At 40.6% G+C, this 23,303-nt stretch overlaps 1 protein-coding gene across 1 annotated transcript in view; it reads right to left on the bottom strand.

Moving 5' to 3' along the window:
* LOC132830724 (sodium channel protein type 4 subunit alpha-like) overlaps positions 1–23,303 on the bottom strand; it is a 199,848-nt gene that overhangs the window by 47,911 nt on the left and 128,634 nt on the right. Inside the window, exons 17-20 of the mRNA XM_060848557.1 lie at positions 12,242–12,682; positions 8,028–8,069; positions 6,650–6,773; positions 4,002–4,156 (exon numbers count right to left, since the gene is read on the bottom strand). Of these exons, the coding sequence (XP_060704540.1) occupies positions 4,002–4,156; positions 6,650–6,773; positions 8,028–8,069; positions 12,242–12,682 (762 nt within the window). The remainder of the gene's footprint in view (positions 1–4,001; positions 4,157–6,649; positions 6,774–8,027; positions 8,070–12,241; positions 12,683–23,303) is intronic.

Raw genomic sequence — 23,303 nt, 5'->3', positions numbered from 1 at the left:
GCTATTCAGCCTCTCCCTACAACTCAAACCCTCCAGTCCTGGCAACATCTTGTAAATCTTTTCTGCACCCTGTCAAGTTTAACAACATCCTTCCTAGAGGAAGGCAACCAGAATTATACACAATATTCCAAAAGTGGCCTCACCAGTGTCGGTGAACAGCTGAAACATAACATCCCAACTCCTATGGTTAATGCACTGACCATTGAAGGCAAGCGTGACACATACAACATTTGAGTATCAGGAAAGCACGCCCACAGCCTGTCATTTTCTTGTCAGTATATTTGAAATGAAAGGTCAGCAATTGGTGTTTTTGATTCAGAGAACAACACTTTACCATAAGATCGGGATATATAGAGGCGAAGGCAGCAATTCAACCCACGAAGTCCACTCTGTCGTTCAATGAGAACATGGCTGGCCTTAGAATCCTCAAACTACTTTCCTGCCTTTTCTCATAACCTTTGGTTATCTTACTGATTAAAAATCTGTCTACCTCAGCTTCAAATATATTTAATGACTCATCTTTGTTAAACCTTTGCAATAAAGAATTCTACAGAGAAGAGGCTTTTCCTCACCTCTGTTTTATATGGGTGATCCTTTTCTCTAAGATCATGATCTCCAGTCTAGACTCCTCCACTGGAGGAAATGCCTTTCTGCATCTGTCCTATCAAATCCTCTAAGAATCCAAAATAGAACAATGAACCGTGAATGCTGCCGATGAAATGGGAACAGGAAAATTCTGGAGAAACTCAGCAGGTCTGGCAATATTTGTGGAGAGAAAGCACAGTCACCCTTCCTCAGAAGAAGGGTAAGGGTTAAGGTTAGGGTTTGAAGAAAGGTCAGTGGACTCGAAATGGTAACCATGCTTTCTCTGCACAGATACTGCCAGATCTCTCTAAGAATTAGATTAGATTAGATTACTTACAGTGTGGATACAGGCCCTTTGGCCCAACAAGTCCACACCGACCCGCCGAAGCGCAACCCACCCATACCCCTACATTTACCCCTTTACCTAACACTACGGGCAATTTAGCATGGCCAATTCACCTGACCCGCACATCTTTGGACTGTGGGAGGAAACCGGAGCACCCGGAGGAAACCCACGCAGACACGGGGAGAACGTGCAAACTCCACACAGTCAGTCGCCTGAGTCGGGAATTGAACCCGGGTCTCAGGCGCTGTGAGGCAGCAGTGCTAACCACTGTACCACCGTGCTGCCCACAATCTGCTTGTTTCAATTAGGTAGTGTCTCATTCTTTGTAACCTCTAGGCCTAACCTACTCAACACTCATCACAAGAAAGCCCCTCCACACCCCGGGTCGACCAAGTGAATTTTCTCTGGATTGCCTCCAATGGCAATATATCAACTCTTAGAGAGAGGAGAAAAACCTTTCATAATATTCCAGCTGTGGTCTCCCTGATGCCTTTTGCAATTTCAGCAAGACCTTATTATTTTCATACCCCATACTCTTTGAAATAAAGGTCAACATTCCATTTCCTTTCCCTTGTTGAATTATACATTAGCTCTTCTTGATCTATGCATGAGAACTCTGAAATCCTCAGTGCTCTAGCTTTTAGCAATCTTCCTCCATTAAAATAATATTCAGCTCCTCTATTCTTCCTCTAAAACCTCACATTTTCGGACATTATACTCTATCTGCCACTCACTTAACCACTCTGTATTCCTCTGCCAACTCCTTGTGTCATCTTTTGGTAGGAATATATTGAAGCAAACAGTACCATCTGTCAGAACAAGGAGGAGTGATTTTTACCAGGAGGACTACACATCCATATACATTATTGAAAGGAGCTTCTCCTTTGTCAGTCTTTCACTGTAGGAATAGGTATGCTGCCACATTTAGTGAAGGTCTGAAGAGATGTCAAGAAATTACAGGCTCATCATATTGTCATATTGTAGTTTGAAAATCTCATCTTCAAAAGGTTTGTTTATATCTGGTTTATAAATTATATAACATAATTCATTAATTAGTATTACTAATGTAAGTACAAGGATAAAACATGAAATTTGTATGACAGAAAGTTGAAAAGAATTAAATATGCCACTATAGGAAGTTTGCTCCAGACACGTAATTTCTAATGTACTGAAGACAATCAGAACCTTATAAGACCAAACTAGGAAGCACAGGGAACGCTTAATTCACACATAACCTTTAAAGAAGATGTTCCATCCCAACCTTAAATTTAGCTGGATCATCCTTGACACCTCCTTCCCTTCCTGGACCTCTCCATCTCCATTAATGACGACCGACTTGACACTGACATTTTTTACATACCCACCGACTCCCACAGCTACCTGGATACACCTCTTCCCACCCTACCTCCTGCAAAAATGCCATCCCTATTCCCAATTCCTCCGCGTACGCCATATCTGCTCCCCCGAGGACCAGTTCCACCACAGAACACACCAGATGGCCTCCTTCTTTAGAGACCGCAATTTCCCTTCCCATGTGGTTAAAGATGCCCTCCAATGCATCTCGTCCACATCCTGCACCTCCACCCTCAGACCCCACCCCTCCACTCGTAACAAGGACAGAATGCCCCTGGTGCTCATCTTCCACCCTACCAACCTTCGCATAAGCCAAATCATCCGCCGACATTTTCGCCACCTCCAAACGGACCCCACCACCAGGGATACATTTCCCTCCCCATCCCTTTCCGCCTTCCACAAAGACCATTCCCTCCATGACTACCTGGTCAGGTCCACGCCCCCCTACAACCCACCCTCCCATCCTGGCACCTTCCCTGCCACCGCAGGAATTGCAAAACCTGCGCCCACACCTCCTCCCTCACCTCCATCCAAGGCCCTAAAGGAGCCTTCCAAATCCATCAAAGTTTTACCTGCACATCCACCAATATCATTTATTGTATCCGTTGCTCCCGATGCGGTCTCCTCTACATTGGGGAGACTGGATGCCTCCTAGCAGAGCGCTTTAGGGAACATCTCCGGGACACCCGCACCAATTAACCACACTGCCATGTGGCCCAACATTTCAACTCCCCCTCCCATTCTGCCGAGGACATGGAGCTCCTGGACCTCCTTCACCACCGCTCCCTCACCACCAGACGCCTGGAGGAAGAACGCCTGATCTTCCGCCTCGGAACACTTCAACCCCAGGGCATCAATGTGGACTTCAACAGTTTCCTCATTTCCCCTTTCCCCACCTCACCCCAGTTCCAAACTTCCAGCTCAGCACTGTCCCCATGACTTGTCCTACCTGCCTATCTTCTTTTCCACTTATCCACTCCACCCTCCTCCCTGACCTATCACCTTCAACCTCTCCCCCACTCACCTATTGTACTCTATGCTACTTTCTCCCCATCCCCACCCTCCTCTCATTTATCTCTCCACCCTTCAGGCACTCTGCCTGTATTCCTGATGAAGGGCTTTTGCCCGAAACGTCAATTTTGCTGCTCGTTGGATGCTGCCTGAACTGCTGTGCTCTTCCAGCACCACTGATCCGTACATCTCAAATGTGACTGCTGCTTAATTTTAATCCACACAGAATTTATGTGCATAGAATTCATTTGTAAAAAAACACAATGCTAAACATAATTTTATTTCATGGATATTTCCAAACCAGGATGCGTATAAAACGTATATATTACAAACCTAAATCATAGCTACAGAATCAAAGAGTTATACAGCACACAAACAGACCCTTTAGTTCAACTCATTCATGCTAACCAAGTTTCCCAAACTAGACTAGTCCCATTTTCCTGCATTTGGCCCATATCTCTCCAAATGTGGCCTCACCAAAGTCCTGTGCCTAGGTCACTCTATTCTACAACACTCCCCAGGACTCTACCATTAACTGTAGAAGTTCTGACCTTGCTCAATTTGCCAAAATGCAACACTTCGCATTTATCTAAATTAAATTCGATCTGCCACTCCGCGGCTCATTAGCTCAAAAATTCTGATCTTCCACTTAGTACCAATCCTCCGATAGGACGTGGAAACTTACAGGGAAGGAGGTGAAACTTACCAGGGCGCCACTGCTCAGCAGGATCATAAAGATGATGAATGTTTCAAACCAGTTGTGTTCCACTATCCTGAAGCAGGTTTTCCTTAGATTCCACCACATCTTGCCTCGATCACTCTTTATATTGATGTCAAGACAAGGACAGACTCTCAAACAGCCTGTACAAGCAGAAGAAGTTTTAAAAGGTTATTTTAAGCTCTTTGCTCCCCAAGTGTGACACTTAATATTTCCTATTAAAAATCCTCCTCAAAACATTTGATAAATAAATGCACCAGAAGGACATGGTTTTCACCAGATGTTTATATATGTCTCAGCAGTCAGTTCCCACTGATGTCATAAATATTAAATGTAATTTTATAATGAAAGTATTAGCAGGGCATCACCAGAGGTGAACTTCTGCTCAAAAACCAAGTAAGAGGGAGATGACAGAATTATTTAAAAATACTGGCTGATAAACTGTTCTATTCAGGAGGATTCAGGAATCATCAGATCTGACAGGATTATCCAAAGGTTTTGAAGAGAAAGCTGATTAACATTCCAGAAAAGTCTGGGAATACAAGCTGACATGCGTGGGGTTTAAAATATTGGACTGTGTCTCCAAAGAAAGAACCTGAATTTGTTTAGCAGCTTACACATCCTCTCAAGATCATAAGGTGCTGCACGGCCAATTTTGAATTATAGTCACTGCTACAATGCAGGCAATGCACTAACATTAAATGACTTTAATGATCAGCTAAAATATTTTATTGATGAGGGATGAGGTTTAAATGTTTGCCAGAGCACGGAGTGAACTCAAACGTATTTGTTTGAAGGATTTTTTTCTGTCTACTTGATATGATGAATGGAGATGTTTGTTCATTATCTCAACTATACGATATAACATGTATTGGGGGGGGGGGGGGGGCGGCAATGGTCTAGTGGGTATTATTGCTAGACTGTTAATCCAGAGACCTACATAATGTTCTGGGGACCTGGGCTCGAATCTTGTCACAGCAGATGGTGCAATTTGAACTCAGTAAAATCTGGAAGTAAGAGTCTGATGATGACTGTGAATTTGTTATTGGAAAAACCCAACTGGTTCACTAATGTCCTTTAGGCAAGGAATCTGCCATCCTTAACTGGTCTGGACTACATGTGACTCCAGACCCAGCATAATGTGGTTGGCTGTTAAGTGACCTCTGGGCAATTTGGGATGGGCAGGAAATGGCGACTTGCTGTCATCCCGTAAATGAATTTTTAAAAACATGACACTGGAGTTGCAGCCTTGATGCAGTGCTTGACGTTCAGTTTGATTCCATAACTTTCTAAATTTAGGACAAGGGCATTGTGAAAATCTTGAAGAGTAATTAAATCATTATGGCCAGTCAGCATGGCTGTATGCAGTGGAAGGGGAGCAATTATGCTCAATAGCTCCATTAGTATTTTTTGAGACAACATTAGAATTTGGATAAAGAGATTTATCATTGGCTTTCTTTATCTATAAATCAACGAGTGTTTTCAGGGACAGCAATATACAGGTAGTGAAGTAGACTTTAAATAACACATTTGTCTTGAAGTGAATTGACATTAAATAAGTTATCTTACAACATAACCACCAGGATTAGCTGTAGCATTTGTTACCATACATTGTACTGAAATTTGCAATCAAAACTGTTCAAAGGGAGAAGGAGAGTTATGGGCACTCAGGAGAGGGCTGAACCAGTGCACACAAATCCATGCAAGATGGACTAAGAAACTGTGATTCAATTTCAATGTTGACAAGTATAAGCTGGTAAAATAGGAAAGAAGAATGCACACTGCCATATAAAGGAAATGAATTTCATGTACGTGATGCACGGAAAATGTTTGAGAGTGTTGATTGAATACAGTCTGCTAAATAAAATCTTGGGTTGTGCCGTGTTGGAAGTCAGCACTGATTCTTTGAAATTCTCTACTACAGAGGGTTGTAGATGGTCAATCATTGATTTTATTAAAACCTGAAATCAATATGATTTCAGGCTGTAAGTAAATAGGGGATCTGATTGTGCAAAATAGATTTGAGATTAGCCCTATTTTTGAAATAATGAAGTACGTGTGATGGTTCATATGAGCTACTGCAGTTCCTGCTTGTTATATGCCTAATGCAAATGCCAGGATATACGATGGGGCTGCAACAAGACAGTGTTCCTCATCTATAATTTATACAACTCTAGTTGCCATATTTACATATAGACACTGATTATAGTGAGAGCTGAATTTATAAAATAATACCTGTTCTTTACTTCTGGATTTTTCCCAATGGAAAATGAGAATCAGATCACAAAACATTGAAAATGGAGTGCGTAAGTGGTACGCCTACTACTGTATCATATTATTTTCCAAGAAGGATCACTGGATCCAAAACATTTATCATGCTTTCGCTCCACAGATGCTGCTCAACCTGCTTCTGTTTTTGCTACTACTGCACGATTCAACATGCTGGAACTCTAGCACAGTATAATCTACACTGTAGAACCATGGGGCTTCTGTTGAGCCTCTAGCACATCCTTCCAATTGTTTGTGAGTTGCTGCCCTATTAGAGAATTGTTCGTGCCCTCGATATATCACAACGAAGTTCACATCCTATATTTCCCCTTTCCTTCCCTCAATCCGAGCTCTTTCAGCGTTTTTACCTTCTGTCAAGCATTCTTCTGGGTCGTTATTCTCAGGATTTTCTTCTGCAGCCTCCTTTACCTCTTCCTCCTCAGGTTTCAGGTCCACAGTACTGCACTGGGATGACTCTATATTCAATTTACTCTGTATAGGAATGAAATAACAGTGGATAATTAATATTGAAATAGAGAGGAGCCACATCAAAATTCTTTGAGTGAAATCAAGGTTATTGATGGGACAAGATAAACATCAAGTTGGCCAGGCTTGGAGCTACTGTCAACTGAAAAATGAGATTTGCTAGCATTCCTATTACATGTTCACAACTCTTTTTTTCCTCTTAGCACATTTGTTTTGCAAGGCAATTAAGTTAGCGATCAATCTTTGCTACTTGAATGGGGATTCTATTGTTTCAGTCATGGATCCACTTGAGCTAATGAGTACAGTAAAAACAGTACCAGTGTTTGAAATGAAAGCCTTAAGGAATACGCAAAGGAAATCCCAGATAGGTCACCAAATGGAAATCCAGAGATCTCTGTATCAAATCTTTCAATCTCTTCGGACATACTGAGCCATTGTTTTGGAGTAACGATAAATGCAGTTTAAATTTATTTGCATGTCAATAGAAGCTTGATTATGACATAAGATGGACTGTTGTTTGCTGACCTCTATTTTCCTATATCACTCAAGGCCAACTTCACTTCAGAATTTCTGCAAACATCAGTAATATTTTCCATTGGGTATGTCAAACACTCATTCACAAAGATGAAAGGCACAGTCTGGGAGTCCATCAATTTTAGTAGTGGCTGTCTGGAATTTGGCAGTACCTGCTAAGAATCCTTCTATCCAGAACGGTCGTAAACCATCGCTGGTATCTGCGCACAGTATTATCTGAGGATCAAGGACTGATGGTGGAAAACACGGATTAATGTATCACGTGTTATTCAGCACAATTGCTGTCATATCTGAATTAGAAGAGTACCCCTGGAAGCCATAAGCAGCATACAAGTATAATCTACACTCTAGAACCGTGGGACTTCTGTTGAGGCTCTAGCACATCCTTCCAATTGTTTGTGAATTGCTGCACTATTAGAGAAATGTTCGTGCCCTCAATACATCACAACGAAGTTCATATCAGGGAATTACTGCTCTTATGCAGGCAAAAGAGTTACCCTGGACAACATACATTCAAAAAGAAACATTGCTGTTTGGAAAAGGCCAATATTTTACTACATAAGAACAGCCACTGCACATCAAACTAAGAGTGTGCGCGTAGAAAGGGTTTTGCAAGGCAATAAAAATCTATATACTTGAAAAAGGTTTTTCAGGTCCACAGTAGAAAAGAAGTCCCAGCCTTCAGCCAATATATCATCCTAGTGACAATTACGCACATAAACTTACAGGTATGGGAATTTCATCTTTAACTGGCAATAGATCCAAATCCTGAGGAAAGAAAGAAAAAAAAACATGAATTTCAATCTAGTTATCAAGCTGAAAATTGACATATTTAGACATGGCCTTGCACAGAGATTCAAACAATGGACTCTAGTGGATATGAATCCTTCACTTTGTAGTAATGTCAATAGGTTCAGTTCATTTGACATGGGGATCAGGTTTGAAGGGCTGAATGGCCTGCTCCTGCTCCTATTTTGTATGTTTCCATGCTGTTTCACTCCTTCTCAGTGCCACTACTGAGACTGGGAGCCGATAACAGCTGAATGTTGACATCATTTTGTTGAAGCAAGAATCTGAAACCATTGAAGCAAATGGATACTGACCATCCAAAATTGGGATCTATAAAGGACATGATAGAAGATTTTAAATTTCCTAATTGTTTATTTCTGCATCTTAACGGAAATAAGTGCAAGTCTCCAAAACTGGAAGGAATTTTTTTGAGCTGGTTCAGCCTCGTCAGTTGGAATTAGCATGTGAAAAGGAGCATGGAACTTAACATATTTACAACCACCAGTGAAAGGGTACTGAAGAAAATGATTCAAACTAAAATCTCACAAATCTCTAGTCCTGATTAATTTCATCGTACTATGTTAAAAGAAACATTTTTAAAAAATTCTCTAGATGCTGAAAAAGTCTCAACAAATTAGCAAAACATAAATTACATTATTTTATTCAAGGAAATGAGGGAGACAGAAAACAGAAAATTACAGGCAGATTAATTTGACACAAGTCAAAGCTGCTGCAATGTATGATTAAGGAGGCTAAAGCAAGGCACTTTGAAAATCTTAAAACCATCATGAAGAGTCAATATGGATTTATGAAGGGGAATCATGGTTAATTTATCAGGGTTCTTCGATAATGTAACAAGCAACATAGATAAAGGGGAATCGATGGAAGCACTAAACGTAGATTTTGAAGGAAATTGGTAAGATGCCACATCAAAGGTTACTGTACAAAATAAAAGGTCCTGATGAAAGGGGAGCGTATGAAACATGGATAGAGGATTGTTCACTAATAGGAAACAAAACGTGGGTATAAATGTATTGTTTTCAGTTTGCAGGATGTGACAAATCGTGTGCCACAGGGATCAGTATTGGAGCCTTACTTATTCATAGTTTACATCAATTAACTGGATGAAGGGACCCAAAGTATTGTTTATAAATTTGCTGTCAACGCGAAGTTAAGCATGAAACTAAGTTATGAAGAGGATTTAAGGAGTCTGTGAAGGGATACAAATAAATTCATTAGATTGAGTATAGCATGGGGAAAGGTAGGACCTGGTATATAAATCATAACCGTTAGTATGCTGCCACAGCAAGTAATTAGGAAGGTAAATGGAAAGTTGTTGTTTATTACAAGAGGACTGGAATATAAAAGTAGGCATATTTTTATCTAGTTTTATAGAATGTTTATGAAGTCACATTCCAAATATCAAGTACAGTTTGTTTTCCTTATTTAAAAAATAGAGTAAATATATTAGATGCAGTTGAGAGAAGGTACACTCAATTGATACCTCGATGGGAGGGGATTATTTTTATAAGAAATGGCTGAACAGGCTGGGCCTATATCCACTGGAGTAGAGAAGAAGGAAAATACTAATCTTACCGAAATATATAAAATCCTGAAAAGACTAGACAGGGAGAACACTAAAAGAATGTTTCCCCTTGGGGGAGAGACTAGAACTAGTGTATACCATTTAAAAATAAAAAGGCTCACATTTATGTTGGAGATGAGGAAGATGTTTTTTTCCCTCAGCGGGTTGAGAGTCTAAAATGTTTTCCCCCTGAGAATGGTGGAGGCAGGTCATTGAATTCTTTTAAGACAGAGGTAGTTCGATTCATGATTAATAATGGTGATTGTGGCTAGCTGGGAATGAGATGTTGAGACTGCACTTGGATTGATCAGCCATGGTCTCATTGAATGGCAGAGGAAGCTGAAGGTGAGCAAGGTAGAGCCATGGTCTGTGCTGCTTCTAACTTGTATATATGTATGTATGTGAGGCCAATTAAAATTAGACTGATTCTACTTATCAGTCTGAGTTTCCTTTATTTTTGTCCATTGTCATTTCAGATTTGCCATTTGAAGTAGGTCATGGGCTAATTTAAATGCAAATGTCTTGGCCTGGTTACATTATCGATCCTGCAATGTGACCTGTCACTAACAGCAGATGACAACAGTCATTTGCAGTGACAGGCCAGAAGAAACCAGGATCAGTTTAAGGAAAACGTTACCTATATATCCTTATGGACCAGGAGGAGTAGAAATGATGCCCACTCAAGGCTATGCAAAGAGCCTTCCTAACCCCAGCTTTGCATCACCCTTTTCACACTGGCATGTTATAAAACAGGTAGCTATACAGATGGTAGGTGCATTGGTTATAATTTTCCAAGATTCACTGGATTCTGGAGAAGTACTAGATAATTAGAAAACTGCCAATGTGACACTTCTATTCAAAGAAGGATGGAGGCAAGAAGTGGGTAACTATAGGTCGAGTAGCTTCACATCTATTATTGAAAAAGTCTTGAAATCAATTATTAAGGTAGTAATGGCAGAACATTTGGAAAATCAGAATCTAATCAAATGTCACCATGTCTCCATGAAAGGGGAAATCATGCCTGGCTAATTTATTACAGTTTTTTGAGGAATTCTCAACCAGAGTGGACAGAGGGGAAGCAGTAGATGTGTTGCATTTGAACTTTCAGAAGGCATTTGACAATGTAGCTCTCAAAAAGTTAAATAAGAGCCCATGGTGTTGGAATTTGTATACTGGTATGATTACAGAATTGGCTAATGGAAAGGAAACAGTGAGTGAGGATAAAGATTCTTTTTGAGGTTGCTGATCTATGACCGGTGAGGTTCCACTGGGATCGGTGCTAGGACCCCAATGTTTACTATATATATTTTTTATATATATATATATATATATCTTACAGCCAAATTTGCTGATGACACAAAAAATAGGTGGAAAGGCAGGCTTCAAGAGGGATGTAAGCACTTTGCAGAGGGATATTGATCGGTCAAGTAAATGGGCAAAAAAAGTTAGCAAACAGAGTATAATACGGGAAAAATATGAAGTTGGTTATTTTGGAAAGGAGAACAAAAAAAAGAGTATTATGGAGAAAAGCTGCAGAAAGCTATAACACAAAGAGACTTGGGGGTACCTATTCACAAAACACAGAAAGCGAGTACAGAGGTACAGCAGGTAATCAGGAAGGCTCATGGAATGTTGGTCCTTATTTCAAGGGGGTTGGAATATAAGTATAGGGAAGTCCAACTGCAAGTGTACCTGGAGTACTGTGAGCAATTTTACTTCTCTTATTTAAGGAAAGATATCCTTTCATTGGAGCTGTTCAGAGAAGGTTCATGGGGATGTTACCTGGTATGGAGGGATTGCCTAATAAGCAAAGGCTAAGCAGGTGGGCACCTACCCACTAGAGTTTAGAAGAATGAGAGGTGATCTCATTGGAATCTTCAGGGACTTGACAGCATAAATGCTAAGAGGATGTTTCCCTCAGAGTCTAGGACCAGAGGGCACAATATAGGGGTGCCGACTTAAGCCTAAGATGAGGAGTATTTCTTCTCTCAATGGTTTGTGATTTGTCACAGAGAGTTTTGAGGGCATAGTCCTTGGGTATATCTAAGGTTGAGATACACAGATTCTTGATCAGTCAAGTAATCAAGGGTTATGGGCAAAGGGCAGGGAAGTGGATGTGAGGATTGTCCATGATCCATTAACCAAGATCTCATTGAATGGTAGAGCAGGCTTCAGGGATCAAGCAGCATATGCCCTTCCTATTTCATATGTTCTTTGCTGACGACAGTTCCTTGCAGTCCTGGCATCATAATGTTCCTTGCCTGATTTCCTGTCAGTTTTGAGAAGGAGATTGTCTTATATTGTTGAATGAGGCACAAGATTTAAAATAGACCAGGCATCCTATGGAGATTTCTATCCTGTCTATAACCTTACAATTCATCTGACTGTGCCTTCTGCCAATGAAAATCAGGCTGAGGTGGCACAATTCACCGACAAAAATAATTCATCTTTAAGTTTTGCTGAACAGATAATTGAATGCCATCTTGTGTTCAATATTTAATGAATAATTTTATGAGTACTAAGCAAAAGAAAATGAGATGCTCAAAATCAAAACCATGCTTCTCACCATGTTGGTATCCTCAATGTCTACTTCAGAGCTTTGTTCCTCCTCTTCAGAATCAGATTCACCTTTGGCAATGGGAACACGAACAGTCAAGTGAGCATTGGCCAAGATGCCCATGTGATCACCTTTATCTCGAAGATATTTCCCTTTCGTGGTGGTAACCCCATCAAGTTTAGAATGTTCCTCCTTTCCAGTCTCTGTGTCGGTGTGGTTAAAGTCAAGTGTCCCAGCTTTTGAAGAAGACAAGTCATCTAATTGCTTCTCTTCCTGGTCAGGTTTCTTTCTTCGAAAGATACCGATAATTAAGCCTTTTACAAAATCTATCGCCCTGGTGATTCTGTTGAGTGCAATTTGCAGATTGTTCATTTCTGAGTCGTCATCAGGTGCTGAGAGGTTATCTGCACTGAAGGAGCTCAACAGCAAGGCCAGGAAGAGGTTAAGCACCTGCAAATGAATATTGAGCCATCAACGATCACAGTCTTATCATTATTGCATACAGGCCATAGGAAAGTGGAAAAGAACGGTTGCTACATTGCATTCAAAGTCCTAGGGATTGTAAACATGATCAACATGCAACTTTTGTTCTATGGTTTTTCCAATATCTTCTCTAATAGCAATGTACCAAAAAGACTGTACAGGATGATTTTGTTTTTTGAAGGAAATCTATTTATTTCTATTGCAGGGGAATCCAAGCAATGTCGTGGCTCTGAAACCTAATCATTCTGGCTTTCCGATCTTCAACAATTAAGTTCTTTTCCTGCTTATTTTTTATTTGTTACTTTCTCCTGTTTAAATTTGGTAGCCTGGTAGCTTGGAAAGCCTCAATACCTCTATGGTGAACTAATATTAAAAGAGGAAATTGAGATAAGTCAGTACAGGTAGTTTGTCTGTAACGTGATGCCTACGTTCTTGTGCGTTCCCGCATTATAGAAAAATCGCACTTTAGAAACAGAGTTTAAATTGTTGGTGATGTAATTGCGTTACAGCCAACGCATGTTTTAAAAGTTCGCACTTTAGAAACAGTTTCCCCATTCATCAGTCACATTACAGTGAAGTCACATTAATGAGATGTAAATTTAGAAAATTTGGATACACTCAATGTTGGGAATGAGGATTTAAATTTTACACGTCACGTATAGAGTTCCATGATCCATATACAACAGGCATGCAAAAACAAGCCTGGACCAGAGGACATTGATTAATTTAATTGCAGTGGGCCCAATGTTGATTATACTTTTTAATTCATTCACAGGATATGGATGTTACTGGCTTGGCCAGTGTTTACTGTCCATCCAAAATGGTCCAGCGGCTAAAAGTCAAACAAGTTGCTGTGGGTCTGGAGTCACGTGTAGGCAAGACCAGGTAACGATGGGTGCTTCCTTCCCTAAACAAATTCCAGATTTTTACTGAATGAAAGCTCTACATCTGCCATGCTGGGATTCAAACCTGGACCTTCAGAACATTTTCTGGGTCTCTGGACTAATTGTCTACCATTAACATCATCAGGTCATTATGAGTTAGTTTGGTAACAAGTTCTTTCATCCACAGCAACTTTTATTTTTGGGAAACATGAAAGCAGTTTAGTTAGCTGTAGCAAACATAAGGGCAAACTTAAACTGCAGCTTTCTTCTGGATTACCCAAGCTTTCACTCAACTCCATGGGCTCTTTAATTCACACTGCAGCCTGGTTTCCTTGGAAATACTCTTGCAATATTGAGGGACAATAGGTGCATGTTCAGCTGCACTGATTGGTGAAGAGGAAAGGTACAAGGTATATCAACAATTACTTTTGTGCAGCCACAAAAAAAAAGGAATACTTCTGAGCTCCATAAGAATGATGCAGCCAAATGCTCTCCTGCCACTATCCAAATATTCCCCTACTGTCGGACTGGTCTCCTCAGCCAATGAGGTACCTGCGCTCATCTGCAGCAAGACCTGTACCTCATTCAGACTTGGGCTTTCAAATAACAAGTGACATTTGTTCAACATAAGTGCCAGGCAATGAACATTGTTAGTGAGAGGTGATCGAACCATTTGATCTAATCTTAATATTCAATATAGTACGTAGAGTCATTGAGTCATTGACATATACAGCATGGAAACAGATCCTTTGGTCCAACTTGTCCATGCCAACCAGATATCCCAACCTAATCTAGTCCCACTTGCCAGCACCTGGCTCATATCCCTCCAAACCCTTCCTATTCATATACCCATCCAGATGCCTTTTCAATGTTGCAATTGTACCAGAATCTTCAACCATCAACATTCTGTGGGTGACACTTTTGGTCCAAAACATAACATGACCTTCAACGTAAACACTGCAGCTAGAATACCATGTCAGAGGCTGAGAGTTGTGAGTAACTTAACTCTTAACAGCCCAGAGTCTTTCCACCATTGAAAGTAACATATGTTAGGAGTGTGATGGAACATTCCTCCAGCTCCAGCACTCTCAAAGTATTCATCCACAGGAAGGAAACACTCTCATTGGCACCCCATCTACCACCTTAAAAAATCAATTTTGCTAATACTAGCACACAGCAACAGCTGGATGAACCATCTACAAGATGTACTGCAGCTTTGGAAGGTTGCTCCAGCAGGACCTTCCAAATATGTCGCCTGTATCATCTAGATGAATGAGGGCAAGGGGTACATAAGAGTTCCAGCCAATGTAAATTCCATTACAATCACACACCATCCTGACAGGAAACGTTATCTCCATTCCTTAGCCACCACTTGTTTGAACGCCTGGAACTCTCTCCCCAACAGCATAGAACATAGAACATGGAACAAAGAACAGTACAGCAGGCATTTTGGCTCTCGATGTTGTGCCAACCTTTTATCTTACTCTGAGATCAGACTAATCTACATACCCCTCATTGTATTATCTTCCACGTGCCTATCCAAGAGTCGCTTAAATGTTCCAAATGTATCTGACTCTACTACCACTGCTGGCAATGCATTCCATGTACCCACCATTCTCTGTGTAAAGAACCTGCCTCTGACATCTTCCATAAACCTTCCTCCAATCACCTTAAAATTATGCCCTTTCTTGATAGACATTTCTACCTTGGGGAAAGGTCTCTGGTTATCCACTCTATCTATTCCTCTCAACGTCTTGTTCACCTCTATCAAGTCAGCTCTCATTCTTCTTTGCTCCTATGAGAAAAGCTCTAGTTCCTTCCTTTCTTCATAAGACATGCCCTCCAGTCCAGGCAACATCCTGGTAAATTGCCTCTGCACCCTCTCTAAAGTAACCACATCCTCCCTATAATGAGGCGACCAGAACTGAACACAATATTCCCAGTGTGGTCTAACCAGGGCTCCAAAGTGCTGCAGCATAACCTCGTGGCTCTTAAACTCAGTCCCCCCGCTAATAAAGCCAACACACCATATGCCTTTTTAACAACCCTATCAATTTGGGGGCAACTTTGAGGGATCTACGGACATGGACCCTCAAGGTCCCGCTGTTTCTCCACACTGCCACAGCCACAGCCACAGCCACAGTCCCAATATTGAGCCTTTGCTCCACCTATTCATGATGTACGTATTTAAGAGGAAAATTTACCATCCTGATAGGCCCCAGCTCTTCACTCTCACTGCTCCCACTGCTGCAAATGGTTCATTTGCACTCTGAGTGCAGTCCCAGACAATGACTGCAATGGTTCAAGAGGACACTTCACAACCACCTTCTCAATGGCAATCAGGGATGGGCAATAACTGCTGGACTACTAATAGTTCCCACATCCCACTGTGGGAATAGAATAGAATAAACAATATTATGCTATTTGTGCACAGGACACAACAGAGGGAGTTGACCTTGGATGCATCATGGCGTCAAGGTCTTCAGTGCCTTCAAGATGAACCAGACCATCCACCAGCAGGACTGAGCATTAAAATCTATCTTTTGCATTGTAAATAAACAAAAAACTACCAAACACATCAATAAGTTAAGGAATAGATGTGTATTATTTTGTACAGTATATGGACTTTGCACAAACACTTGCTGCAAACAGCACCAATTACACTCAGATGTGACTTACACCAACAATATAACCATGAATATTGCAATGATGTATTCTTGGATTCTCCAATCCACTTACATAATGGCATCATATGTTTTTTGATACAAACATTCAGAATTGTGCCAATTGAAATCAAGTGTATTAGGATGTAAACTAAATTGCACCAGATATATCTACTTATCCTCTCCAGGTACTAACAAACTGATTTAGAGAGAAGACTATTCCCTAGAAAATCCTCTCCCTTGAACCCTGCTGAGCTGATGACATTCCAAGGGTGTAATTAAATTCCTGCTGACTCTTATGGAATCCAAATGGAACCAAAGACAGAGGCTCGTGCATTTCCTTCACCCTTAGCAATAATTGCCCCTCATTGCTAACCCTTTGTGTAGAATCTAAACTAACAACCTCACTTGATAATATTTTGCACACAATACATATTTGAAGTCATTAGAAATTTGTTTTCAATTTATTTTCATTTTCTTTTTGTCCTCAAAGTAATTTGCAGACTGGATTAACAGTGATCTCACAGTATACAGCATTTGGATTGCATTATGTGGGTCAGACATAAGCCTTAAATAAATCACTTGTATCATATTCATAAATATGTTTAGTCACAACACCCAGCCAGTCATAAGTAGCTGTCATATTTAGGAAACCAGATTTTTCAGTAAGAATCACAATATTATAGTTAGCATCAGCCAATGTACTTTAGAACCTGTGTTTAGTGTGAAATGCATCAGAGCTATATTGGAACATAAGAGCTGCTCTAACATTACTGCCAACAATCTGCACATGAAGGACAAATTCCTAAATCATGGCATAAATGGCACTGTACCCTCCCTCTATCAGAGCTGAATGAAGTTCTGTTACCCCTTTCCCTGAGTAAGCCTGATGTGTGGGAGACCAAAAACAAAATAAAGCATTCCTTGGTCCAAGCTTACTAAAGGTTTTTCTGACATTTACCAATGAGAATGTGGGTGCTTAAGAAAGTAACAGAACCTGATATGGAGACAGGCGTACATGCTGGCACTGAACGGGAAGAGTAATTCGCACATTTTGTAGTCTCAGGGAGGTTTGAGTTTCATGGGGGTTTAGTTGGATTTTGACTAAATTGAACTCCAGGGCTGAAATTATTTTCAGCTATTCATTTATTTTATGAAAATATATTTCTCACATTTACAATACATTTGCTCTTCTTTTCAAGGCATATTTTATGTTCATCAAGGTAAACCTACTTGACCTGGGGACGGGAAAATTTCCAAAAGGTACATTTCCAACTTCATAATATTGCCAAGATGCTCATGTGCTAGGAGGGTGTTTCAGAATTTCAGGCACAGTTCAGAAAACTATCCCTCGAGAATTACCACAGAATAGACTCAAATCTGGTTCTGGGCAGTAGTGGGTATTGAGCTGCTGGAAACCAGAACCTAGATTAAAGTGGTGCTGGAAAAGCACAGCGAGTCAGGCAGCATCCGAGGAGCAGGAAAATCAACGTTTCAGGCAAAATCAGGAATTCCTGATGAAGGGCTTTTGCCTGAAACATCGATTTTCCTGCTCCTCGGATGGTGCCTCACCTGCTGTGCTTTTCCAGCACCACTCTAATCTCATCCCTGAAGAAGGGCTGATGCCCGAAACGTCGAATCTCCTGTTCCTTGGATGCTGCCTGACCTGCTGCGCTTTTCCAGCAACACATTTTCAACTCTAATCTAGACTCAAATCTGGTTCTGCATGACAAGATGTTATGCTCAATCTAATAAATTTCATAAACATGTATTGGCTCTAAATTACAGTCAATATTATAAAATATTATAAACACTTACACTTTTCAAACCAGTTTCCAACATGTCTCTCTGAATGAAACTTTTAATTTGATGAGTGGGTTGGAGTAGTATTATGGAAGTCCATTGATATCAGAACTGAAGTTGCACAGGATTGGTAATGGGATGATAGATTTCACTTTCTGTCAGGGGCTTGAATGACTTAAATTTGAGGAATGAGAGAAATTCCACTATGATGGGAGCAGAAAATGGGTGATAGCAAATCAGCCACCCATTATGCAACCCAGCTGATTTTAAGGGAAAACAGCAGACACAAGAATAGAGAACGTAGCCAATTCTCCACTATCTCCATTGCTCCAAGTGGGGTCACGACCCAGTTCCTTCGGGATTTGAGTTCATGTTCGCAAAAGTGCTCTTGATTAGATTTGAACCTTAGCCCTAGAGTTTTAAAGAATCAAATAGAATCTATTGACCAATTTGTTTATGCTATAACTCACCTTCCAAATCAGTTGTTCATGGATTGTAACTAATGAAATTCATAAACAGGCCAAAATTACACGATAAACCTGAACTTAAAAATTAATCCAAGTAAATGTTTACACAATGCCGTTTGCCTCTTATACAGCAAGCAATCAGTAAATTCCGTAAAGTGAACGCAATATTTCTTTAACCAACAATCGAAAAGGACTGTGAAAATATCCCATATCCATATCACACCTTTAAAAATATCCCAGAGCATTTCACAGGAGCATTATGAAGCAAAATGTGACACCAAACTCTGTAAGGAGATATTTGATTAGATGTCAAAAGAGAGGTAGGTTTTAGAAGGTGCCTTAAAGGAGATGGAGAAGGGAGGGGTGGAGGGGACAGAATTTCAGAGCTCCTGGCCTTGTCAACTGAACATACAGCCATCAATGGTGGAGCAATTTAAACTGGAAAGACACAAGAGGCTAGAACAGCACAGAGTCATTAAGTCACAGAGTGTACAGCATGGAAACAACTTGTCTGCACTGACAAGATAGCCTAAATAAATCTAGTCCCATTTTCCAGCATGTGGCTCATATCCCTCTAACCCTTCCTATTCATATACCCATCCAGATGCCTTTTAAATATTGTAATCATACCAACCTCCACCACTTCCTCTGTCAGTTCATTCCATACACGCACCAACCTCTGCATGAAAAAGTTGCCCTTTAGATCACTTTTAAACCTTCCCCTCTCACCTTAAATCTATGCCCTCAAGTTTTGGACTCCCATATCCTGGGAAAAAGACCTTGCCTATTCACCCTATCCATGCCCCCATGATTTTATAAATCTCTATAAAGTCACCCCTCAATCTCTGACACTCCAGAGAAAATAGCCCAATCTATTCAACCTCTCCCTGTAGATCAAAGCCTCCACCCCCAGCAATATCCTTGTAAATTCTCTCTGAACCCTTTCAAGTTTAACAACATCATCCCTGTCGCAAGGAAGGAAATGATTCCCACATTATACAATAAAGCGTATTACTATTTCTAAGACATTTCTGAAAATAACCTTCCTTCAGAAACTGAGCTCGAGATTCATTACAGTACAATAATGTGAAATTATTGTGACTATATAGCAAAACCAAGTCTCACTGATCTATTAAACTTTAATGCTCTAAAATATCCTGACGGGCTTAGCAGAATGATTATAAAATCCGTAAAACAAAATATTCTGACAGTCTGCTTGAAAAGACGTTTTATGTGTCTTAAAGGAGGAAATGGAAGTGGTGAGAGAGATATAAGAAAGATAGGAGAGGCAAATATTTTATACAGAGAGTCATTCACAGGTGGAATGAACTTCCTGGGGAAATGGTAGATATGGATACAATTATAACATTTAAAAAACATTTGGATAGGTACATGAATAGGAAAGGTTTGGGCCAGGAACAGGCAGGTGGGACTAGTTCAGTTTGGGATTATGTTTGGCATGAGCTGGTTGGAGCAAAGGGTCTATTTCCATGATGTATGATTCTATGACTGTATGATTTTTGGAAAGGCAAATCAGGACAGGATTTATACACTTAATGGTAAGGTCCTGGGGTGTGTTGCTGAACAAAGAGGCCTTGGAGAGCAGGTTCGTAGTTCCTTGAAAGTGGAGTTGCAGGTGGACAGGATAGTGAAGAAGGCGTTTGGTATGCTTTCCTTTATTGGTCAGAGCATTGAGTACAGGAGTTAGAAGGTCATGTCACAGCTATAGAGGATATTGGGTAGGCCACTTTTGGAATATTGTGTGCAATTCTGGTCTCCCTCCAATAGGAAGAATATTGTGAAACTTGAAAGGGTTAATAAAAGATTTACAAAGATGTTGTCAGGTTTGGAGAATTTGAGCTATAGGGAGAGGCTGAATAGGCTGGAGCTGTTTTGTCTGGTACACTGGAGGCTGACAGCTGACCTTATAGAGGCTTATAAAATCATGATGTGCATGGATAGGGTAAATAGAGAGCATATTTTCCTTGGGTTAGGGACATCCAGAACCAGAGGGCATAGCTTTAGAGTGAAAGGGGAAAGATTTATAAGGGACCTTTTTCACGCAAAGGATGGTGCGTGTATGGAATGAGCTGCCAGAGAAAGTGGAGGAGGCTGGTACAATAACAGCTTTTTAAAGGCATCTGGATGTGTACATGAATAGGAAGGATTTAGAGGGATATGGGCTAAGTGCTGACAAATGGGACTAGATTACTTTAAGATATCTAGTCAGCACGAACTAGTTGGACCAAATGGTCTGTTTCCATGCTGTACATCTCTATGACTTTATGACTGTATGACTCTAACTGAATTCCAGAGCATGAGGGCTAGGCAGCTGAAGGCACTGTTACTAATAGAGAATCTATTGGCTAATTAAAATGATACAATAGCTGTTGTAATTAATGGTTACACCTATCTCACTAATTGACAGTTCTAAAGGTAATCTAATCACATTGATATGCTTGATTGACAGTAATTCTCCCTCACGAGAAAGTGAGGACTGAAAATGTTGGAGATCAGAGTTGAAAAGTGTGGCACTGGAAAAGCACAGCAGATTAGACAGCATCTGAAGAGCAAAAGAATCAACATTTCAGGCATAAGCTCTTCATCAGGAATGGCTCTGGCCCAAAACGTCGATTCTCCTACTCCTCGGATGCTGCCTGACTTGCTGTGCGTTTCCAGTGCCACACTTTTCAACAGTAATTCTCCCTCAGGGTGTTTAAATGCTTCGGTAGTTTATAGCCATTGTGCAGCTTCAGACTTTGAGACTTTTCACTTTAGACTTTACAGCAGATTCTTACACGTTCTTACTGAGAACCATACCAAGGAGGTAATGACTTGCTACATTCAACTTGCTCCAATGGCACGATTATTCTGGGTTGTACGTGTCCGCTTTTAATGCAATATTTGAACATTGACATTAATGTGACTGTTTGGCCTAGACAGACCTGTTCTAACATCTGCTTCCATTTCTGAGGCCACATCCTACAAAGAAGAAATGGGTCTGCATCATGAACATGTGCAGGACTTGTTAGTAGCACAGACACCAAACTTGAGTGCAAAGTGACCTTGAAATCTAGTGCATCAGTTAAGAACCTCAGCACAGTGAAGGGGAGGATTTGAAAGAGATGAGAAGAGAGTGAAAATGGTCCTAACTACAACAGTTGAATATTGACTTTAGTATAATGTAATGGAATGAATTATATGATGCCACAAGTTGAGTTTCAAGGTTTTCTCTGTTCGACTGCAATAAATGTAAATCAGTATGTAGAAGCTGAACATTCAGTTTTTTAAATTCCATTTTAAAATCAAACAATTTTTGCATATACTAGATATTATTCTGCTCCCAAATCATATTCGACTACTTAAGTTGTATCAAAATAATGTGATTCCTCCTTTATCTCATAGCTACGTCATTTGCAAAAGTCCTCCAACTTAAAGGAGAAATCACTAATAAGAAATGCCATGCTCCAAAAAAACTTCAGGTTAATGGAGGACCTGACTCACACTCAACTCATACCTATCTTGACATCGTTCAGTTAGTGCTTATCATTCACCCAACGGCATTGGCATCCTTTTTTTCACCTAAATCTAAGCTTTCAAGTATGGGATGAACATATTGGCTCATGATTTCTTCAAACAAATTGAATATTTTTTTCAAGTAGGATAAGTATCAGTGGCTCAGTGGTTAGCACTGCTGCCTCACAGCACCAGGATCCTGGGTTCAATTCTCGCCTGTCTGTGTGGAGTTTGCACATTCTCCCTGTGTCTGCATGGGTTTCCTCCGGGTGCTCCGGTTTCCTCCCACAATCCAAAGATGTGCAAGTCAGGTGAACTGGCCATGCTAAATTGCCCACAGTGATAGTCGGGATAAATATAGCATAGGGGAATGGGTTTGGGTGGGTTTCTCTTTGGAGGGGCGTTGTAGATTTGTTGGGCCAAAGGGCCTGGTTCCACACTGTAGAGAATCTAATCTAAATCAGAACATAGCAAAAGTCTTTGCCAACACACTTGACCCTTTGAAGACCTCCTTAGAACATCTTTGCACGAGTAACAAAGTTAGGAGCACTGCCTCAGAGAATCGTTATACAACCTCATACAGTCAGATTCAGAGAATTCTAACTTACTAGCCACTATCTCAGAACCAAAAATGTATTGCTGGAAAAGCGCAGCAGGTCAGGCAGCACCCAAAGAGCATTTTTGGATGCTGCCTGACCTGCTGCGCTTTTCCAGCAACACATTTTCAGCTCTGATCTTCAGCATCTGCAGTCCTCACTTTCTCCTCACTATCTCAGAACCCTCTAGTACCATCCATTGGTATGTTCTGTCTCACCAGCAAAACAGATAAGCTAGAGGTGGAGGCAAAGTGTTATACAGTTGAGATGGAATGCTCCAGGGAGGCTGCAATATTGATTCCAAATCCAATCCCGCCAGGTTGTGCCTTCAGTTCAAACCTCCTGCTAAGTAAACCTTCTGATTCTCTCCTAGTCCCCCAAGCATTGACCTAATTCCACTTTCCACTTTCACACAGTATTTTCTTTCGCTGTCTTCCTCGAAAGTGAAAGTAATTCCAATTAAGCCACAGCTAGAATTATTGAAGGAAAAGGAACCAAGGCTGATGAATGGGTGGGTGCTTTTTTAATTAATTTGTTGTGCCTGTGCTTCTTCCCCATTTTGAAATGCCCTTGAGAAGGTGGGTGTTGTTGCATGATTGAATAGATTACAAACCAGATGGACAGTGTACTTTTAAGGTAGTTAAAGGACATCATGATAT

This window comes from Hemiscyllium ocellatum, chromosome 32, assembly GCF_020745735.1.
Source record: "Hemiscyllium ocellatum isolate sHemOce1 chromosome 32, sHemOce1.pat.X.cur, whole genome shotgun sequence".
Taxonomy (NCBI): domain Eukaryota; kingdom Metazoa; phylum Chordata; class Chondrichthyes; order Orectolobiformes; family Hemiscylliidae; genus Hemiscyllium; species Hemiscyllium ocellatum.
Note: the sequence above shows the minus strand (reverse complement) of the source record. Positions and strands in the feature narration are given on the sequence as shown.